This window comes from Cyphomyrmex costatus, unplaced genomic scaffold, assembly GCF_001594065.2.
Source record: "Cyphomyrmex costatus isolate MS0001 unplaced genomic scaffold, Ccosl1.0 scaffold13, whole genome shotgun sequence".
Classification (NCBI taxonomy): Eukaryota; Metazoa; Arthropoda; class Insecta; order Hymenoptera; family Formicidae; genus Cyphomyrmex; species Cyphomyrmex costatus.
Genome location: NW_017275282.1, coordinates 254,715 through 276,469, shown reverse-complemented (window position 1 = coordinate 276,469; position 21,755 = coordinate 254,715). Strand labels below are relative to the sequence as shown.

Here is a 21,755-nt window from a genome sequence, read left to right as displayed (position 1 = left end):
GTTTATTATACGATAATTACGATTAATTATTTGAGATGCGAGTTACAAATATAAAAAAACATTAATTTTTTTATTTTAAAAGCAAATTAAAAATAGTAATTTAAAAATTTTAACCGTCAACCTACAATGGGTTTTTCGGCACAAACGGAAATTTTATTCTCAAATTTTTCCGATATAAAGGAGAGTGAATTGAACATTTACATTTCAGTTAAAAAATTCGATAATGTAATTATTTAATAAAGATGTTGAAAAGTAACTTTGAATTTGTTCACATTTTTCTTGAAAGGCTAGAATAGCCCTTCAAGAAAAATTAGATTGAACAAAAAGAATTCAGATGGCAAACGGTGGGAATAAAAATATGATTGCAGACGAAAGATTAATTAAAAAAAAATTTTTTTTTTATAATTTAAAATTTTAAATTATGACGGAAAAAAGAAGTAGTAAAATGAAATGCGCATATCGGTTTTAGTATTAGTTTTTAAAGATGAATTTCAGTATTCAATGTGTAATTCAGTGGATTCTATAGATAGAATATCTCCATTCATTGCTTTGCATAATCCATCTCCGTTCTTCCTTCACGATGCGTTTTAATTAGTTACTTCCAGTCTACTTTCTAAGCTCAGGCACGAGTAAACTCGGCGTTCGAATTATAAAATCTAAACGCCGATTTCTTTTCCCAAGCAAGAATCTTTTTACGCTCGTTTCTCCTCCCCGCGCCGGCGGACGTACGATCTTCATGCAAGCGTGCGATGCATATCGCGGATTATTTTCGTTCAGTTTCACGTTTTGTATTGCGCGTACGGTAATTCAGTAATAATGTAATAATACAATGACGATGATTTACACGGGACTGCTTTCGCTATGCTCTTTCCACTTTGAAAATTAATAACTGTAGCCAATCTTCTCGTAATTAAATTGAGGCATGCTTGTTGCGCTATTTGGATCACGTTTGAATATATTACACAAATAAAATTTTTTACTTGCTGTTTTGTTACTATTAATTAACAATTTGAATATAATCTTGGGACAGAATCTTTTTAATAATTGTATATACATCAGAAATATATCAATAAAAAAATATAAAAATAAAATAAATAAAATAAAATCTAATATTGCAATGTACGTTCTATATTACAGTTGGATTAATGCGTATACATTGGCTGTTTTCATAAGAAAAAGCAGTTTTATATACAAATATAACTATTATAAAATTTTTAATATAATTGATTATATCTACATTTATATCGAGGAACTACGAACAAGAACCATTTAAATTGAGAAATGTTACAACAGTTGCAAAACTGTTGTAACAGTTGTAACAGCTGTTTTTTCTATTACACGCAGCCATTCTGCATAAATTTTTATTATACAATACAAGTGTAAGGAAAAAATAAAGAAGTAAAAAAATTAAACAATAATTAAGATTAGATACAGAGCCGTTCATATGAATAAATCAATTAAATACGAGAAGTGCCAATTATGGTCAAACCTAGATATTAGATTGATATATATATAGTGTGTGTGTGTGTGTGTGTGTGTGTGTGCACTTTAAATAAATGTTTATTTCAAAAATATGAAAAGAGATTAAATGTAAGTGAACAAAATGGATGCACGAGAAAGACTTTCTCGATAAATACTCAGTGGATTTTAGAGGTACTATTGATCATGCAAAAGCACGTGCTGCGCCTGTAATGGATCCACCTGATCATACAGCTTGTGAGGAACCTTGACTCTTTCGCGCCGTCGTTGTTTACCCACGGGCCTCATAAATCATCAAGTTTGTTCCCTTGATCCGCATGCGCATGGTCCAGAACCATGTAATTATATGCTTTTTAGAGATCTCTCACATTTTCACTCGTTCGTACGATGAGACGACGGCTATGCAGCTTGATAAACCCTTTTTCACATCATGGCTCGCGATTCACGGTCCGTACATCATCAGTGAGCTTCTTCGTTCGTTTTGCACATGGTGACGTAAATCCTCGCGCGAACGAGGAACCTGGTCGTTCATCGTTCACTTCGTGCTTTTCTTTCATAGGAGAGCGGCTCGTTACTTAGCATGTTGCAGAGCGATGTTTTCTTTAAGCGTGGCACATCTCTCTTTCTCTCTTTCTCTTCTTTTGTTCACTACTTCAGACTTTTTTCTTGACTCATTGTTTACATTTCCTACATATGATGTAAATATACATAAATGGACATACTTTTTGCGATCGCCTTATTTGCCGGATAATTGCTTGAAACTCAAGGAAAATACACATTACCTTTTTCACGTCTTTTAGTAGCGAACTTTAAGGTATTCTAGATCGTGTGACTAAACTCTATTAATATTATAGATTTCAGATGTAAACTTTTCAAAAATTTTAGGAATTATATTAATTTTGTAATAATATTTGAAATATTATTATATGAAATTCTAAAATATGATGAACTAAAAATGGGACAGATATTCTACGTTGATGATCAACACGCTTAAATCCGCACAAAGAAGGCTCATCAGCTATTGCGGCACAATGCTTAGTTTCGCAAAACCTCGCAACGGCGGCAGCTCATCTTTTCTTTTACGTGCGTGAGATTGATCCAAGTCATAAAGCCATAAACGAGGCGAATCGGCGATTTGCGCAATCGCTTTTGCGGCCGGATAATCGCACGCGTCTTAGATATTTCTGATGGCCGTATAAAGTGGAGCAACCGTGGAAAAACCGTTGAATTTTCTCGCAGCGAGAAATTTCAAACTTGTTTTACTCGCGGATCACCCAAAATCGGCGCACTTTCACCGGTCATTAGAGATACGAATTGGAGGAAGTCTGATTTTACGTGAACTTTACATTGAGATTGGCGTCGTAACAAACAAATCAAATTTGAATGAAATATCGAAAGTCGAAAAGGATATTTTTACTTAAATAATTTGATAAATAAATTAATTTTTTCTAATATTCGTTATAAATTTAAAACTATTGTAGAAGATTCTAATTTTATGAATAAAATGCAGATATCTATTAAATTTTAATCTGTAACAGATACGTGATAAAAAATGATACAAATAAATTAAAACTATTTCAAATCGTCAAAAGTATATTAGTATGTTGACTTTAATGGAATTTCTTACCAGGATGTATAATATGATTGTTTTACTAGAAAGAAGTTGAATGTACTTTCCTTCTGTGAATGCAATTATTATTAAGCGATAAATCTGTTAAATAAGAAATAGCATAAACTTTCTCAAACACGCGTCCAAGTAAATTTTGATATCAAATCGTCGAGCGTACTTTTCACGGGTATCCAATTCCAACTTCATGCTTCACATCTGCGGTTTTCCTTCCGGGGGATTTAGCGTTACGGACATTTCTCCAGACCTGTGAACTGAACGGAAATTCTCGCTTTACACAAAAGGAGAATAAATACATCTATTTTATAAATATAAAATGTAAAAGGACAATAGGAGAAAAGAAATCACCGAACGAACATTCGCGAACATGAAATTACATGACATAAATCGTTTACTCTTTCACAGTTCGAGTTTGAATCGTAAAATTGTTATATAAACATGAAATGCATGGTTAGGATTTATTTAATTTTGTAAATAAGCGCTAAAGAGATCTGATGGATAAGAAAATTATATGTTTTATGATAAATGGATACGTATGCTAACTATGTAATGTATGTACGGCTGTTTTTCGCAGCCGAGTAATATGTAATTTGTTTCTGTAATTAAGAATGATCACGCTATATTAAGATACTTTCGAACCATATAACAGAAAAGGTACAATGAATCGATATTTTTTTCAAACCGAGCATTTGGAAAGGAGAACGGAAGTATAATATATCCTATTTTGTAATACTTCTCAATTTTTTCTTTTTAGTATGTTGGGTTTTATATGTTGTATGTCTTGATATAGTTAAAATTTTATTTCAAAATGATATATTATATATACATATACATATATATATATATATTCCGGTTTTTATAACGTTTTTACGCTTTCCGGTTTCCCTCTCATATGTCTGTGCGCCCGCAGGTGATGCACAGGCATATGGGACCTACTTTTTTTTTACGCCTGTTCCAAACGGCAAACTTTTAATGAGGTACTGTAAGCAAGAATACTCTGATGGTTTGCCAGACCACCGAGAGGAGACACGAGTGTATGAACATATTTTAGTTCTACCAGGAATCAAACCATAAATTTTTAGCGTAATATAGATCAATGCGCTATCCACTGTGCCACACTCACACGCGCGAGAAAATTGTATGTCCCTAATATTTTTGCACGTGGCTGTATTTTGATACTACAGTCTGTGTGCGTGTTTAAATACAATCATTAAAAGATAAATATATTTATGCATTGTGGAATTAAAATTCCTCACCATCGTTATTTCTTTTAATTACCGATTGATTTCTTCTTAATTGCTATCTGCAGAGAATTCGAGAAAATCTTTCTTGACGCGGAGTCAAAGCGATCGGTCGTTCAGCAAACCGGAGATCTCGGCGGGTGACGTCCTGTTTTCGGATACGATGCGCTTCAGTCTCAGCAAGAAGATCAAGGAATGTTCATCGTCATCGTCCGCAGTTTCACACGAGGATGTCGACGAGGAAAGTTCGCCGAGAAGAAAGAACGAGACGAGAGAGATCGAGGAAGAAACAGGTAGTGGGTTTAAGAATTCCGATCGCGAGATCGAGGCTAGCAAGAACGTCGAGGAGATTCCTGAGAAGACTGCCGATAATGTCGAAAAGGAGGTTGAACTGCCTCCAGATGCACGTAGTGATATTTCCGACGCGAGTAATGAACATTTCCGTACGATGAGACCCACGAGTTGGTCTCCGCCGCCTGGTAGACAGAGGCATCGCTTCAAGATCGGCAACTCTAACGCTGATGCGGATGAGAATCCTGCCAGTTCGATCAGGGATCATCGGCGAACGATCTCTTCAGCGTCGACAGCATCGTGGAATTCGACGAGCTCCTACGGATCCTCGAAGATCGAAATCAATTCGCCCGAGAGCAATGTCTGTAAGATCACGGTGAGCCCGCGCTCATCGCCGTTGGTACATCGGCTGCAGATCGGTCCGGAATCCAGTCCGAGAGGCGCCAGAAGAACGTCTATCCTTATCAACGGAGATCAAAATACAAACGCGGAACTAACGCCAGGTAACAAAGTAACTATCAGCGTCGGCGGAGAAGATAGCGTGTGCAATCCGACAGTGATCTCTGTAAACTCGGAGAATCCACCGAAGGTCCAGAATGCTGTGGAAAATCGCACTCTGGTAATACTTCAGAATTATAAATCGAACATCGTGGTTGAGTCGAATGATGATTCACGTTCCAAACAAATTGGAAAGGATCATGTCGTCGAAAATAGCGAGATGAATGTGAAGATGAACGGCGAAATACCAAAGTCGTCTAGTGAGAACCCTTCCTCGTGTCGCCACGTAGAACAGTCGGCAACAAATTTTGAGAAACAGAAGAGGCTGAGCGTTGAGATTAAATCTTCTAATTCTAATAAGTGTTCGAAATTTTACGCATCAGATGAAAGAACGACGCGACCGGAGTCCAAGACACGGTTCAAGGATATCGAAAGTTCCTCCAAATTGCCTAGCTTGTCCAAAGAGGCTCTGATCTCTAAGCTGCTCGAAGATTCCCTACGAAAGGCTCGCGAGAACGGTGAAATCCTAGACGAGGACAGCGGCCAAGCCATCTTGAAGATCCTGAAGCAGAGCTTACTGAAGAGCAAGGAATACGAGAGTTCTGAGTCTACTTTGGAAGCAAATTATTCGCATTCGTCTAGCTTGAATTCAGATGGCGACTTCATCTCGACGAATCTCTTCCTCGAAGAGAATCCATACGAGGTGATCAAGGAACCGATTTACGAGGAGATACCCGACGAGCCACCGCCGCTACCTCTGAGTCCGCCACCCACGGAAGATTATATCAAGGACAGAATTTACTTCGGCGAATATTACAAGAAAATCATTCCGGATCAGTTTCTCGGTCCCTATTTGTCCGAGGAAGTTTTTAAGAAATCCAACTCGGAGGATCTAGCCGAGACCTATTTATCTAAAAGTCCCGAAGATTTTTTCAAGAAAATGTCAATGTCACCCGAAGACGAGAATAACATCTCTACCAAGTTTGAATTGTTAAGTTTCCTAATGGATTCTAAAGATCGCACCCGTTCCGCGGAGGAGGACGAAGATGAGGACGAAGACGAGGAAGACGACGCCGAAGGAGATTTGGAGGCTCTATATGAACAGAAGGAGACTAGCCTGGGTGATCTCAGTTCCAAAAGTTCACAAATCTCCAACGTGTCCGACAGTAGCGAGGAATGTAATATTATCTTGACGAGCTCACCGGAGACATTAAAGGTGAGTTTGAAGCTATCCAGACAGCAAAATGTTAGCAATTTGTCAATGGATTGCTAGTAAATTCGATCAAAACATTCAACTTTGTATCAACTGGATCTGCATTGAACTTGTGTTTCGCTGACAAAGTTTGCTGACATAATGTGAAAGCAAATTGTCGGCAAAAACCAAGCGAAGCTTTGATCGATTCTTGCCGCCAATTTGTTGTCAAATTATCAATAAACTTCGCATTTTGCCGATAATATCTGTTTTTATGTTTTGTCAGCGAATTTTGTTGTGTATCTACTAGCAATTTAATATTATTAAATATAATAAATATAATTTGCATCAAGTTTGGTATCTTTTTATTGACAAAATTTATAGCAAACGTTTGATAAAATTTGTGTTTAACAAACTTAACTAATTGAATACCAATTAATGAGATTCGAGTAAAATATTTTTTTGAGATCTCTGAAATAATAATATATATGCAAATTAATGTGGGATTCTAATCAATGCTTCTTATCGTTTTCGCAGTCGAGAACAGTCGACATAGAGAGAACCGACAGCGGAGTCGGATCTGAGAGCAGTCAAGCCAGTAGCACTCGATGTGTCGCGAGGCGCTGGAGGACAGGCAACATCTCCTCCGGCCCGGGAAGCCTCCTCGGCGGAATGCCGCAGGTGATTTCCGGGGCCACGAAGCTATGCGAGGATTGCGAGCAGCGGCTGGATCCTCTGATAACAGACAGGTGAGTCCGAGAGACTTGAAACCGGAACTGTTATGCGTTCGATATCCGGTATTATAAATACGGAAAAATGCCTTGATATCTTAATGAATGTATCCCTTTTACATTTTACCTTCGTCTCTTTACAATTTCCCGTTTAAGTCACCGGACGCGTAAATGAATATGAACGTATACTACGAGAGCTTCTTGAAACTCGTTCTTAACACATCTCGACGTCCTAAATCGTACGCTGTTATCACTTCCACCCAGATTCATAGATAGCGTTCGATGATCCGGAGAGAGAATATAACGGTCCAAAGTCCTCGCTAGAGCGTATCTTCCACGGCTGCGCGGCCGAGTTTCGACCGTGAGAGATTTGGTTTACTGCGAACTCTGCGCGGGATTCGCTCGATTCGCCTCTGAACTATAAATCCATGAACAAAGTGCCGTTCTGCGTTCCGGCCTCCCAGGAGTAATCCCGCGAATCGAGGAACGAATGCCGTTTCGTTACGCGGTCGTGGACTTTTCACAGCTGTGATCCACCTGCACATTCGTCGTAGCGATCTGTACCAATCTTCCTCTTAAGAAATCAATCGAAAAAATCATCTTCGCTGGAATTAATGCATCGATTATTGGAAACGCGAACTCTCTGGTTAATAATTAACACTTCTCCAGTAAACAAGGATGGATTAAAATGCATTAAAATTGTTAATCCATCCGTATTTTAAATAGAAATTTTTCCCATTCAATTTACGATCCAAAAACTGACTTATTTTTCAATGAAAATACACTGACTGCTCTTGACAAGTTTGACTATCTGTGAATACCAATGCTAGTTTTTGAACGCATTTAAAATTTGTACATATGTATATTTAAGAATTTGTTCAACTAGATTACGTGACAAATGCAGTGCGAGAGAAATAGTGGGCTACTTTCTCCCGTCATCGATTTTATTTGCCCGAAAGCGAAAGTGTCGTTATCGAAGAGCGCGGTTGACGCTTGATGAATGGATAATGCAATATGCGTCCGGAAGTTGCGACAATCGCTTTCGTCCGTGATTGTAGATTACATATACGAATTTGTAGTAGTTCATCTGACAAAATTTCTTTGGTAGCAACCTCCTTAAGTATAACGTTTGCGTTACCGCGGCGCCGCGCAGATATTTTTATTTTTCATGTTTTTTTTCAGTGGTGTCGTTTATGCGCCTTTCGTGTGCAGGAAGTGCTCCAAGAAACGCGCGGAACGGAAAGAGATTATCACGGAAATCGTGGAAACCGAGCAGAAGTACGGCAGAGATCTACAGATCATACTCGAGGAGTTCCACCGGCCAATGTTAAGAGCAGGCCTTCTCACGTCCGAACAACTATCGGCGATCTTCCTGAATGTCGAGGAGCTGCTCGAGCACAATCTCGTTTTAGCCGAGAAATTAAAGGATAGCGTAGAACTCGCTCAAGTAAGAAACTCTCTCGCAAGAAATCTTATTTTAAATACGCGACGAATATTGAAAAGTATACGTTTGATCTTTTCGATTGTGTAGGAATCTGGGGACGAGGATCTCTTGACGGTGGACGTGGGTAAGATCTTTCTCGAGTCAGAAAGGATGCTCCACGCTTTCGAGAGTTACTGCACACGTCAAGGCGGTGCCAGTCTTTTATTACAAAATCTGGAGAAGGAGAAAGAGCTTCTTCGCATCTTTCTCAGGGTTTCTCAAATGGAGAACACGGTTTTGCGAAGGATGAATCTGAACTCCTTTTTAATGGTAATATCACTTAATTCCTTGACTTAATTTTTTATTCAGGAATAAAAAATATAAATCATACATTCATAACTTTATGTATTGTATTTTTTATAGGTTCCTGTCCAAAGAGTTACGAAATATCCTCTGCTTCTGGCACGTTTGCTCAAAGCGACACCCTCTGTCCGACCTGATATCCAAGAAGCGAAAAAGAGGCTTAAGCAAGCACAAACAAATATCGAGCTACATTTGGAACACATGAATGCTGTAAGTGTATCGCGATGCTCATATCCAATATAAAACTGAAAATAAATATGCATTTAATTAATAGGAGGCAAAGGATGTTACGTCGACGAAATTGTGGAGGAGAATATCGATTATTCAAAATGGCAGACGGTCTGTCGGCGAACAGGATATGGTGAATATCAAGCTGAGAAAGGTGTGTAAATCTAATATTCATACTTATTTAATTTTAAAGTGTTAATAATTTAATTCTTTAATCATGCTATTAATTTTTATAAAATTTACTAGATGGCTGTCGAGATCTTGGAATGGGCACACGAAGAAGCTAGGTTTGTCCTCGAAGGACGTCTTCTGGTAGCGCAACCGACTGACAATAACTGGAGACGCGGTCGAACTGTTAAACTTGCGCCTGTTACTGCCATGCTTGTTACAAACGGCAAAGTAAATATGTAAAATACGTGTCTTTAAATGTGTCTCGCGAATAATTATGTGCATAAATGTAAATAACATTTTTATTTTTCAGCCGAATGCCGATTATCCCGAATTTAACGACGAGTCACTCTTTCCCAAGCATATAGGTATCAAGGAAGCTACCTTACTTCTGGTCAAAGAGAAACTTGGACGATATTCTTTACTACGAGTGAGTGATTAGTATATTTCGTATCGTTTTATTATTCACGTGAATTTGTTTAAACCATTGATATCATTTCAGGAGCCGCTGTACCTCGATAAATGTATTGTATGTTGTGAAACAGATCTTGAGGATTATTTCGAAATACAAGAATTATCTTCTAAAGAAACGTTTATATTTAAGGTAAAATTACAAATTGTGATGATGAATTTTAATTGTAAAGAGAATTGATTAATATTGATACGAATAAATATTAATATTGATACGGTAAATTGATTAATTTTATTACAGGCAGAAGATGGCGCGAGAACGAAAAGATGGTGTAGAACATTACAGGCTCACGCACAGTCTCTTGGCGCTTGGCGCAAACGTCGAGGAGCCCTTCCTAATATCATGATCTGTGGTGTAGCAAGGAACTAACAAAGGCTTAGATGTAATAAGTACATAAGTAACACGATGTTATCCGATGTATTTAATGCATTTTTAAGTGACTGAAGCTCTTCATTAGTGCGAAAGTTTAAGCGGTTGCATAAATTCATGTAGATGATCTCCAAATGAATTAGTAATGATTTATTATGGAGAGAGAATGCTAGACCAAAGGATTTCCTCGTTTCGTTGACACGCGAAAGTCTAGTTCTTACCGAATTCGAGGTATAACCATCTGTGTTCGGTTATTACAGTACGTTGCAGAAACTTGAGTTTCCTACGACACTGTAAAATAAAGTGCTACGTGGCCTCGAAAGTCGCGCACAATTTCGTCGATTCCTAATGAATAATTTTAAGTGCATACACATATATAATATGTATATATATACATATATATAGGACTATTTAATATTAATGATTAAATCCTTCAAAAAAAAAAAAGACGAGACGAGTAGCTGTGATATTGACCGGTGTATTGGGTATTGTTTTCTTTTCGCAGATTATTTACGGATGTTAACATACTTAGCTGCATTTTCCATCTGCGATTCTTTTTACCAGTATCGCTTTTTGCGAAAATGATATTAATAGGGTAGATTCTATTAGATTTGAGGTCATAGGGTTCGCAGATTAATAGTATTGAATAATTCGCAAGATCAACAGCGTCAAGGATACAGGGTGTCGTATACGTTCCGTATGATTGGCGTGCATCGACAATTTGTAAAGCTGTCGGAATATATACTTATTTTAATTTCTCCAATTATTCTCTTTCTTTCTCCAAATAATTAACAGTATTTTTATGATTTCTAACACAAACAACATGCAAATTGTACATTATTTTTATTTAAGAATTAAGCCATACTGTGTGTGTGTGTGTGTATATATATATATATAAATATATATTTACAGATTTCCTCACGAAGTTCTAACAGAAATTCATTGTAACAAATTAATCTGCTACATTACAATCTGCGATTTAATAAAACTGAAATTTGATGCATATTTCAAGTATAGGTCGTTCCGATTAGATACTCATTTCAACATTTTCTTCCAATGTTTCTGTACAGTCCTGTATTACAACATTTTTCGTATTACTCAACGGTAATAAGTGCCGAGATGCGCGATAATTATATATTTCAAGCTCTGGATGTTTCTCGATCAGATATTTGTAAGCGGTTGCTAGCTTATTGATATCTTCCACGGTAAGTTGCGTTGGTCTGAATGTCGGGTCCAAGTCAGCTAATTTATACATCATCAAACCTAAATCTTTCTGACGCTCCTTCGGAAATAGAGTTCTGTAAGAAAAAAGATAACAAAATATTTATTTGCAGTTTTATTTATTATCATAATAGCAGCAATTTATAATATAACATAAACGAACTTACTCAATGCATCGTATACTGTACTTCTGCCTAAAACTGAATACATGCCTCGTTATCATTTCAAAAAATTTAAAATCATATTGTGTGCGTGGTTTGACCAATGGCGTAAACGACACCACTCCCACATCGACATTTGGTTTCGGAACAAATGCTTCACCTATAAAATTATAAAATAAAGTATAAATAGATTTTATATAACGAATTAATGTAATACAATAAAATGCTGGTACCAGGAATAATAAAACGAAGTACTGGAAATGTCCACGTTTGTGCCATTACTGACAGCCTGCATCGTTGTTCTCCCATCGGTTGAGCCACTAAACGTTCCGCTACTTCTTTTTGAAACGTTAATGTCATTTTTGTTCTACCAAATGCCCAAGGTCCACGTTGTTCGGATATCGCATGCAACCACTTAATTATAAGATGTGTCGCTAAACTAAACGGTAAATTGCCTATGACGAAGATATCTGGAGATTTATCATTCCAATCTCTCTTTTTTTCCAGCGGAAATAGACTTTCTATGTGTGTTTTCAGGATATCCTCGTATATTATATCCATCTTTCCATTAATCGCACCAAATGAATCTGCTAACATCTCTAAAGTCGGTTTAAATCTCTGGTCTTTTTCTACAACTATTAATCGTTCAGGAATCTTTCTCAGGATAGATTGAGTTAATCCACCTGGACCTGGACCGACTTCCAGTACTTGACTCCCGGAAATATTTCCCGCTTTTGCTACAATTTTGTTAGTTATATTTTGATCCAAAAGAAAGTTTTGAGATAATCTTTTCATAGCATTCAAACGATATAATTTTAGTATTTCTCGTACAGTTGGAAGTGGTGGCAATCGTGGAGTAGACATCTTTAAACATTAATCTTATACAGACACACTTATGTAACAGAAAAAAAAAATATTACTTTGAAAAACAAGCTCTCTATTTTATTATATAAACAAAAATATACTATTTATTTAATACAATGAGCTGTAAACTTCTTTATTAACATTTCAAATAAAAACTTTTTATGTAGCGTTGTCAATAATCTTTTCCGGCACTTCGAAGTCGTCTAAGAATTTTTCCTGTTTAACTGAATGTATTGTATAAGCATAAATTCCAATGACTGCAAGACCACAAACAAGAGCAGTATAACTATTAGCTTTGCGATATTTTTGTACTTGTTTTGCTCTTTGCAAGTTCTGTTCTTCCACGCGCTTCATATAAACTATATTTGTATTTGTAAGCTTTGCTGCATCTTTTATTATATCAATTTTTGGCATAGTTTCATTCTGTTGAAGTTGACTATCTGTAGACAATATTATTAAGTTTACTTATGTCAAAGAGTACCAAATAAAATATTCAACTTAAATCATTCACCAGGTCCCATTTCCACACACCAGTGTTCTCAACGAATTAGAATAGATCTTTGTTTCTTTTCTTGTTATCAGTTTCAGCCATAAAAAAGCTACAACAGAAAAAAATACCATTGAAAAAACTATTTATCTATTTATATAGACATTCTAAGTCATAGAGAAATCATTAAAATTGTAGTATTTTTAGATAACATTTTAGTATTTTTAGATAACACGCATGTATATCAGAATTTCAATAATACATAAATTTTGACTACATAAAAATGTTTCCTATAAATGTTATCCATATGACTAAAAAAATTGACTGAAATCACTAATTAATCTTTCTAAAAAATTATAAAAATATAACACAATTTTAATCGAAAAACGTATTAATATCTAGAATTTTGAGGTTAAGTTAAATCAGCCTATTAACTCTCATTCATATTTATTTTATATATATGAAAATTATTAAATATTAATTAAGAGACGCTTTATACATTTGATAAAGATATATACGTTATACATACAGTGAAATAATCTTATATCCCGGTTTAGATTCTTTACATCACAAAATCGCGCAAAGACCACACGCACACCTGCTACCTGCACTTTTGTTATACTGTGCTTTTGTGCACACCACACCACACTACCCAGACACCCAGTGCGATACTGCCATCACAGACGAGCGGCGATTATGTAAAATACATGACAGAAAATAACTTCAGATATCTCCGTTGGTATTATCAAGCTTTATTATGTATATCAATTTAGTCTTAATGAATTGATTTTATTGATTAGATTTTAAATATGAAAAGTAATTTAGAAATCTTAATATATACAGCGTGTTATATTTTTACCTTTAACAAATAATCATTAACTACTACTATTATTTGCAACAAGAATTTATATCAATTTATACAAATCGATAAAGTTATCAAAAGATATAGTCAAATAAAAAAAAAACATTTGGCAAATTTTCAAAAATTTTCAAGATTTTTAAATATATTAAATTTAGTGGTTAATTTACATTTTATTAGCATATAAAAGCTTTTTACTGTTTTATAGATTCGCGTTTCAATATGGAAATGTACAATTTGATTTATTAGGTAAATGATTTATTAGATGAAAGCACGTATATAGCTAGAATAAATATTATACGTAGAAGAGAAGAGGCAGAATTATAAAAAAAACAGGAAAGAAAACATAATTATAAAATATGATAGTAAATTTTTTATCTAAATCAAAATTTAACATGCTTTTAATGATAGTTCTAGCATTAAAAAATTAAATCGTATCTCTTTTAATACATAGAAATTCCCACAGATCATTTCAGTAATTGTGCAACGTTCCAGTAATATTACAGTAAAATTGAAAAAATTGCAACAATGTTACTTTATATAGTCAACCCTCCCACAACACGGTACTCCGAGAACACGTTTTCGACATAATATGGTGCTGGGTGGAAAAATTGCGATAGATCTTATAACACGCAATCTTCCGAGAGCACGGTTTCCATGTAGCACGACTTAATAAACTTAGAAAATCCTCATATAACACGAATTATGTATTTGACTCGAGGACCAAAATCAAATATAATATTTCGGTAATTCTATAGTCTAGGTACAGCACATCCCATTTCCTTGATCTACATCTTGATTTTACAAGCTTCTGTTGCCTATATGATATTATAGTAAAACATTGCAATTAAGAAATTTTTATAAATTTCTAATCTAAAATATAAGGAAAATGGTTTAATGAAATATTTATTTAATATCGATATAAGATATTGCAAATATATTTTTTCCAGAGAATCCATACAAGTGTCAAGATAGAAATTAATACATTCGTTTCAAGCTGATTAGTGATACGATCTATTTTCTCGTAATATAATAGGGTATTGTAGAAAGTAATCTATTCACTGTCAATAGCTATATACTATATATATCTGTAAGGCTCCTCGACGTCGTCGTCGTCGATCGATTGACTGCTCCTTTTCGAGATGAGCCCGACAGCCGTGCGCGTTGTACTCTCACGTACTTACTCGGTACGTTAATAATGACGTGCACGCGTGGAATTCGATAGATTGCGAGCGATCCGCCACTGAAATTCGACATACAATCGGTAGCCGGCTCGCGAGTGGATTAGGGAGCTTGGATAAATTTTCAATTGGATCGCTAAGCTCTCTCAAAGCTCAACTGACGTTGCACGTTACGCTGGTATATTTCATAACAATTAAATACATTTCAGGAATGAGGAATACACCCTGCGTCAACTCTATGTGATTATGTGTAAAAAGAATAACGAGAGAAAGAGAGGAGGGAGGGAGAGAAAGAGAGAGAGAGAGAGAGAGAGAGAGAGAGAGAGAGAGAGAGAGAGAGAGAGAGAGAGAAATAACATATTTTGCTGAAGTTCTAAAAATTTAAGTGAATAAAAGAAAACTCACTCTCTCTCTCTCTCTCTCTCTCTCTCGCTCTCTCTCTCTAAATTAGTGATAAAGATTGTTCCAATTGAATAATTCTTTTAACAAAGTTGTAACAATCCTTCTATGTTCACTAAGTTTTCTTTTATTCTAATGAAACAAAAATTTTAAGAATTGCGTTTAATTCAAAGTTAATGTCGCGCATGCAAGTTGGATGAACGCAGAAATTTCACAGAGTTGAATCTTTTAACGACCGTGCGTGCATTTTGTGCGTTTTTTTCATTTTACCCGAATTCGATGGAAAATTTTAGCTCGCTTTCGTTGCTCGTTAATGAAAATCAATGCTTGGACTCGTTAAATGCTCGCGATCCGCGTCCGGTAGCCCAAATAGTGAACACGTCGCATCTGATCCGAAAACGACGCGAATTCTCCATTTCAGTGAAATTTACGAGCATGCTGGCTTTAATTTATGCTGTATCCTGCTTGCTGCTGACTGATTTGTGATCTTGGCGGACGAGTTTTACGTCCACACTCGCGTGACATTCGATGTGAAAATATACCTCTCCGTTAGTCTTATGCACCATTTTAAATCAATCGGATTTTGTTATTGTTCGAAAGTGTTATTATTAGGAATGACATGTGCGTGTCGTTTTTGTAAATCTCATGTATCTCCAGTATTTCATATATATTTATAATAAAATTTTCGCAATATAATACCTTCTCATTTTTTATCTCATCCAGCAAAAACTCTCTTGGTTCAGTGTAAAGTAAAAAATATTCTATTATTTACCAAGAGAAAAAGATTTTTCATTGTATTTTAAAACAAAACAATCACTTACAGCAGTATATTTTCATAACTATAATAAATAAATATATATACTTTTATATATTTTTTATTGATTTATATACGATTTTATATTGCATCTTAAAATATTATATAATTACTAAAGAACGTACGTGCTAAACTTAAATATGATTATGTATAAAGATTGCGAAAAAAGTGTAATCGTTAGATAAATGTATATTATTTCAAAATCAATTGTTAATAAATGTTGTGTATATATGTCATAACATGCAAATGCGTTAATAGAAGGAAAATGTTGAGTCAGTTAAAATAATAATACATTGCATATGGCACATTTCCACAAGAATGCGCATAGTCATTGCACGATAATTATAATTGAATACGATTTGAAATTAATGATTACCGGCACCGTGCTATTAGTGCAAATTTTATCTCTGTTCTCGTCTATTTAATACAGTGATGTGATGCCATAATAACGCATCGATTTACGGATTTGCAGTAAAAGCGTATATGCATGCATCTATTAACATTTTCAGAATGCTCAATGAGATAGCGCGCCGATTATAGCAAGTTCTATATCGGATTTCTTTATTCATTGTCGGCGAACATATCATTAACATTCGAATCATATATAAACATAATTTTCGTTTAACATTGTGCTACAAATTCGACACGGCAGTATATATATTGATATGTATATATAACTCAAAATATTAGCGATAACGCTCTGTAGCTATATAGATCATATATATAGATAAAGATGATATATATTTGTTGTTAATATTTTGCGAATTTTGGGAAAATCACACATTTTTTCACTTTTTTTTCAAGGGTTGGTTATTATATTTTTACTCTCTTAGAATTGCAAGAAAGTTATCGTTAGAGTGATACAATATATCATTTTGTTATTTATGCGCCATTTCACGAAATATCTTGCAATTAAACTTGTCAATAAAATGCTCTCCTACAATTAAAAAATATTAATTAATTTCACTCGAGCGTGGGGTGTCCTTTGATTAATTATTTCATGAACAGGTCAACAGGGAATAAAGATTGAATCTCCGAAGTATGAAGTCGCGAGCTCAGATCATCAACAATGATCATCAATAATAACGCGATTGTGCTACTAAGTTTCATCGGCAATTTCGATTTTCTCCATTAAATAAGTAAAGAATTTCGTTTTACTCGTTGGATTCTCGAGTTTCTCTTATGTCCCGCTGTCAGAAACTGGAACGGTTCTTGTAGAGCGCAGGATTTGCGTATGCATGAGAATTTTTGTATTAATAATTCAACGAGTATTTCCTTACACAGAACAACATATATTATCGATTCTCTTAACAAAGTTCACCAAAGTTAGACGGAAAATGCTTCTTCGTTTTAGCATACAAAACTGAAAATTCCAAAGTTTAATTCTTGTGACATATTAATAATTCATCCAGTATCTGTTTTTTAGACGCATTAGGTATACATATTTCAATTGCGAGAAAAATTAAGTCATTCCTTAATAAATTTATTTTTTGAAGTTGAATTTTAGATCTGTACAGAAGTTTTGAGATGCACTTTCAAGATAATATTATTTTGAAGTTCATATTTTAGAGAGATAAAATTTTAAAATAGAACTTACTTTTTAAATTAATTTTTACATATAAAAAACTACGAGCTGGACAAAATGGGAAATTTTCTTTGTGAGCTCATCACACGCCCAAACAAAATTTGCAAACATTTTTGACTTTCTACCGTGAGAACTTAAAATTTTCTCTACAAAGTTTTTAAAAAATATTTTTTTTTTTAGATTTTTAGTTATTGAGTTTTATTGCGAATTAAATAAAGAGAATTTTTACTTTAATTGCTCATAACTCTGTTAAAAATCGTCGCGTGTGAGTGCACGCGTATTGCAATTAAAAAACAGATTCTTAAAGCTGAAGCTTTGTTCTGTCAAATGATGCAAACGCCAAATTAAAAAAAAAAAAAATGTCAACGTGATATAAATGAAATAACGCTATGAACTTTCGTTTCAATCCAACACATATATTTTTCTCCTTAATTAAATTACTCTGATATCTACATTATGATATTATGCATTAAATTATTCAGAAATTTATTGTATAAATTAACATAAATTGTATCTGTGTTATGACTGAAATATTTTATACGATAAATTATGACTCTATTAAGGACGCTATTAACCCAAAATGGTTGCATGATATAATTGTAAGAGAGACAAGCGGTTCAACTTTCCAATTGAACAAAATCAGATATGAGATAAAGTATATTATTAACTAAATAAGTAATTGATTACTAGCGCATATAATTAACTGAATGATTAAATGGACAATTAATTGCCTCGTAATTATTGTTGTTTCGCATACATATGTATGTAATTGATATAGTAAAAATCCTCAATTACATGCATCATGTACATTTAGCTGCAAGCATAATACATGGAATTCATAATATATTCTCTATTAAACAAAAATAATATTATAGCTCAAAAATAATAAATTATATTCTATTAGTATACACAGAATATTTTTTGCCACATGTGTTGCAACAGCTACCATGTTTCCATTAAACTAACCTAGTATCACTCACGCAAAAGCTGACCTGCGAAATGATTCACGACGAAGTTTGCACTGCCCGCAGATTGAATTACGAAAGTTTATCGAAGGTAGCAACCCACGCTATCTTCCTCTGGATATCATCGCCTTTGAAATAGAAAATTAAAGAGAAAGAGAGAGAGAGTACGAGAGTGGGTTAGAACATTTTTATTCGATTTTTTTATTTCTAGTTGATTATTAGCCAATCTGATTCGTAGAGACATGAAATTTTCGGGTATAACAGAGAATTCTTTCCTTTGCTCGGAAGTTCACAACGAAATTATTTCTAGCTGCTGAGAATATAGTCAGTTTTATCTCATTTATAATAGTACCGTTCTTAAATTTTACGATTTTGTGATCCAAGCAAAGATCAACTTGGGATAAGCACTGATAAGCACGGATAAGAGAAAATCGAAAAGGTCCTCGCATACAAAAGCTCAATGTTCTGGAAAACATGCTTTATCATTTTATCCTATGGTTTTCCACTATAAAAAAAAAATTCTAGCATTGAGAGAGGATCTATTTTGACATTAGTATAACCGTCGTAATATTTCAGTACATTTTAATAACAGATAATATAATCATATACAAGCTAAATCTCTTTTACGAATTTATTAAGCATTAAAGTAAATATCAACTTTTAGTTATATATGAGGCATTCCATCCCAAGTGTGCCACTGGAAAACTTTTGGATTTTTGATTTAACTGAAATTTTGATATATTATAGTACCCATCGCAAGAAGCTACCACGATTTTTTTCGAATATTTTTATCAACATAGTCATGAGATATGAATATTCTCAAAATTCGCATTTAGGGGTGCCAACTTAATAGAGCTGCTCTGAGAAGTCGGCACCCCTAAATTCGAATTTGGTAAAATCATTATTGCATTCGTTTGTCCACTGTTTGTCCACGTTTGTCCACCCGTTATTTTCATTTGTCCACCCTCCAAAAAAAAGTTATACACAAAAAAAATTGTAATACCCCCAAGTGATTATTTTTCATTATTATGAAAGATATAATAAAAATAGGGTGGACAAACGAAAATAATGGGTGGACAAACGAAAGCAATAATCATTTTACCAAAATTCGCATTTAGGGGTGCCAACTTCACAGAGCAGCTGTGAATTACTAAATTTGATTAGTTTTGCTCATAAAACTTTCCTACTACGTTTTGCGTTTCTATGGGCAAAACTAATCAAATTTAGTAATTGTACTTGCAAGCTTAATTCTTGCAGAAGTGTAGCCGTACTCTTACAAATAAGATTAGACAATAATAACAATTTATAAAAATGAAAAATTATATTGTAAAAAAATTCATAATAAGAAAACGATAATTTTAGTATAAAAGTAATATCAATCACGGAAACACTTTTTTTTTAAATAGGTAAATATAAAAAAATAAGTTATTACATTGAGAATAAACCGAAAATTTTAGGAAATGAAAATGTCACGAGTTTATATCTATATATTACAATATTTTATCGTAAAAATAGAAGGAAAAATTTGCCCACGATCAAATTAGTTTTAAAAATCATCAAATAAATCTAAGTTTTCATGAGAATTTTTTTTTTTTAATTAAATTGTTATATATATATACTTTAAAAAATTAATAATTTTTTACATTAAATTAAAAAACAATTTTGAAACTTTTCTTGATATTTTTTTTTGAAATCTAAAGTACAAAACACAATTTAAAAAAAAACGTTTTATTTGAATTATTTTTCGCAAAGTTACAGGCATTTGAAAATTGCGAATTTTGAAAAAAATTCATATCTCATGACTATGTTAATAAAAAAATTCGAAAAAAATCGTGGTAGCTTCTTCTTGCGATGGGTACTATAATATATATCAAAATTTCAGCCAAATCAAAAGTCCAAAAGTTTTCGAGTGGCACACTTGGAATGGAATGCCCCATATATATAATAAACTATTACATCCCTGAATACATTGACTTATCTATTTAGCAAATTTTTTTTTATTCAAAGGAACACTAAGCTTTAGAAAAAAAAAGAGGAAAAAATGGGCCATTTTTTTTGAGATATTAATATGTTAATTTAATATTCTACATAATTGGATTTTTAAACCATGTCCAAAAGTAGTACACGCAAATATTTGACGGAAATTTACATTGAAGCAAGATTTCATCGCGTTTGTCTTATGTATTCGAAAAGCAAACCCTATGACACTATCTTGATGTGGAAGAAACGCCTTCCTCATCGTTACACGGCAGCATACCGAAATCGGTGGAGAACGTAAGTGTGGTACTATAGCGTATCAAGCGTAAAGTGGATCCGTGTATTTCAAAAGAATGGAAAGAATGAGAAACGAGACTTCTTAACCAAAGAGACGGCCGAGGAGACAGCGACGGCTGAGGTGCGGCAAGATATACTCTCGGAGAGACGCCACGGAAAATTTCATGCCGCGAGACGATATTTTTTATTTATGAGGCCTGTTAACGTACCGACGCCCCGAAGCTAAAGCCCTTGGCCAATATCTATGATAATGCACGATATCGTGTGACACGGGTTTCGACGACGATGACGATGATGATGAAACGTGCCTGTATCGCGGAATTGCACGTGCGTATCATGCAGGTTCATGAAGAGAGTGCTATTGACTTCGATTACGGAAATTGTCGCGCAATATACGTATCCCTAAACACAATTGTTTATAAATGTAATATGTCTTAGAGCATATTTTAATTGTTATAAATTAAAATATGTTATATAATATAGGATTTACGACAATTTGATTTTTCTCAGAATTTTCATCTCATAATTATAAACACGATCAAAACCAGTGAGGTCTATACACATAATATTTATAAAGTAAACCTTAAAGTCGTGGGGGCGGTCAAACTGCGAGAGGGTGAGAGAGTGATGTGTGATTCAAGCCTAATAGTCTGAGACACAATTGAGAGTGCAGGCAATAGGAATAGAGCTGTCTGGTTACAATCGGAAAATTGTATTACATTCCTGACAAGGCACGCGGTTTCTATCACGATTCCTTATCAGGACCTGACTATACATTAGGGATAACCTGCTAGAGGCCTTAATCGCACCCTGATTCAATTTCTGCTTGGCTGTGCTTTCAATTGTGTCTTAGCTTTATAGCA

General features: G+C 34.4%; 3 protein-coding genes across 3 annotated transcripts in view; 1 reads left to right on the top strand and 2 right to left on the bottom strand.

Annotated features, from left to right (window-relative positions):
• The window catches only part of RhoGEF64C (Rho guanine nucleotide exchange factor at 64C), a 73,280-nt gene extending 62,834 nt beyond the window's left edge, over positions 1–10,446 (top strand). Inside the window, exons 5-14 of the mRNA XM_018550790.1 lie at positions 4,416–6,352; positions 6,866–7,077; positions 8,242–8,506; positions 8,591–8,812; positions 8,906–9,055; positions 9,120–9,227; positions 9,320–9,472; positions 9,555–9,671; positions 9,744–9,845; positions 9,954–10,446. Coding sequence (XP_018406292.1) covers positions 4,416–6,352; positions 6,866–7,077; positions 8,242–8,506; positions 8,591–8,812; positions 8,906–9,055; positions 9,120–9,227; positions 9,320–9,472; positions 9,555–9,671; positions 9,744–9,845; positions 9,954–10,082 — 3,395 coding nt within the window. The 3' untranslated portion in view covers positions 10,083–10,446. The remainder of the gene's footprint in view (positions 1–4,415; positions 6,353–6,865; positions 7,078–8,241; positions 8,507–8,590; positions 8,813–8,905; positions 9,056–9,119; positions 9,228–9,319; positions 9,473–9,554; positions 9,672–9,743; positions 9,846–9,953) is intronic.
• Positions 10,447–10,946: 500 nt separating this feature from the next.
• On the bottom strand, positions 10,947–12,328 carry mtTFB1 (mitochondrial transcription factor B1). Its single transcript, XM_018550798.1, has 3 exons — positions 11,698–12,328; positions 11,471–11,624; positions 10,947–11,380 (listed from the first exon to the last, which is right to left on the bottom strand). The coding sequence occupies exons 1-3, from the start codon at positions 12,326–12,328 to the stop codon at positions 11,110–11,112; spliced, it is 1,056 nt and encodes a 351-aa protein (XP_018406300.1). The 3' UTR covers positions 10,947–11,109.
• LOC108782517 (Coiled-coil domain containing 56) lies at positions 12,292–13,448 on the bottom strand. The gene is made up of 4 exons (XM_018550799.1): positions 13,345–13,448; positions 12,840–12,927; positions 12,485–12,768; positions 12,292–12,328 (listed from the first exon to the last, which is right to left on the bottom strand). The coding sequence occupies exons 2-3, from the start codon at positions 12,847–12,849 to the stop codon at positions 12,488–12,490; spliced, it is 291 nt and encodes a 96-aa protein (XP_018406301.1). The 5' UTR covers positions 12,850–12,927; positions 13,345–13,448; the 3' UTR covers positions 12,292–12,328; positions 12,485–12,487.
• Between the last annotated feature and the right edge of the window lie 8,307 nt (positions 13,449–21,755).

Excerpts from the sequence above, each read along its gene's own strand:
- mtTFB1 (XM_018550798.1), bottom strand. The coding sequence starts at position 12,328 with ATGTCTACTCCACGATTGCCACCACTTCCAACTGTACGAGAAATACTA. Across the intron at positions 11,625-11,697 it reads ACTTCGTTTTATTATTCCTG|GTGAAGCATTTGTTCCGAAA; the intron begins GTACCAGCATTT and ends ATAATTTTATAG. Across the intron at positions 11,381-11,470 it reads TACAGTATACGATGCATTGA|AACTCTATTTCCGAAGGAGC; the intron begins GTAAGTTCGTTT and ends TTTTTCTTACAG.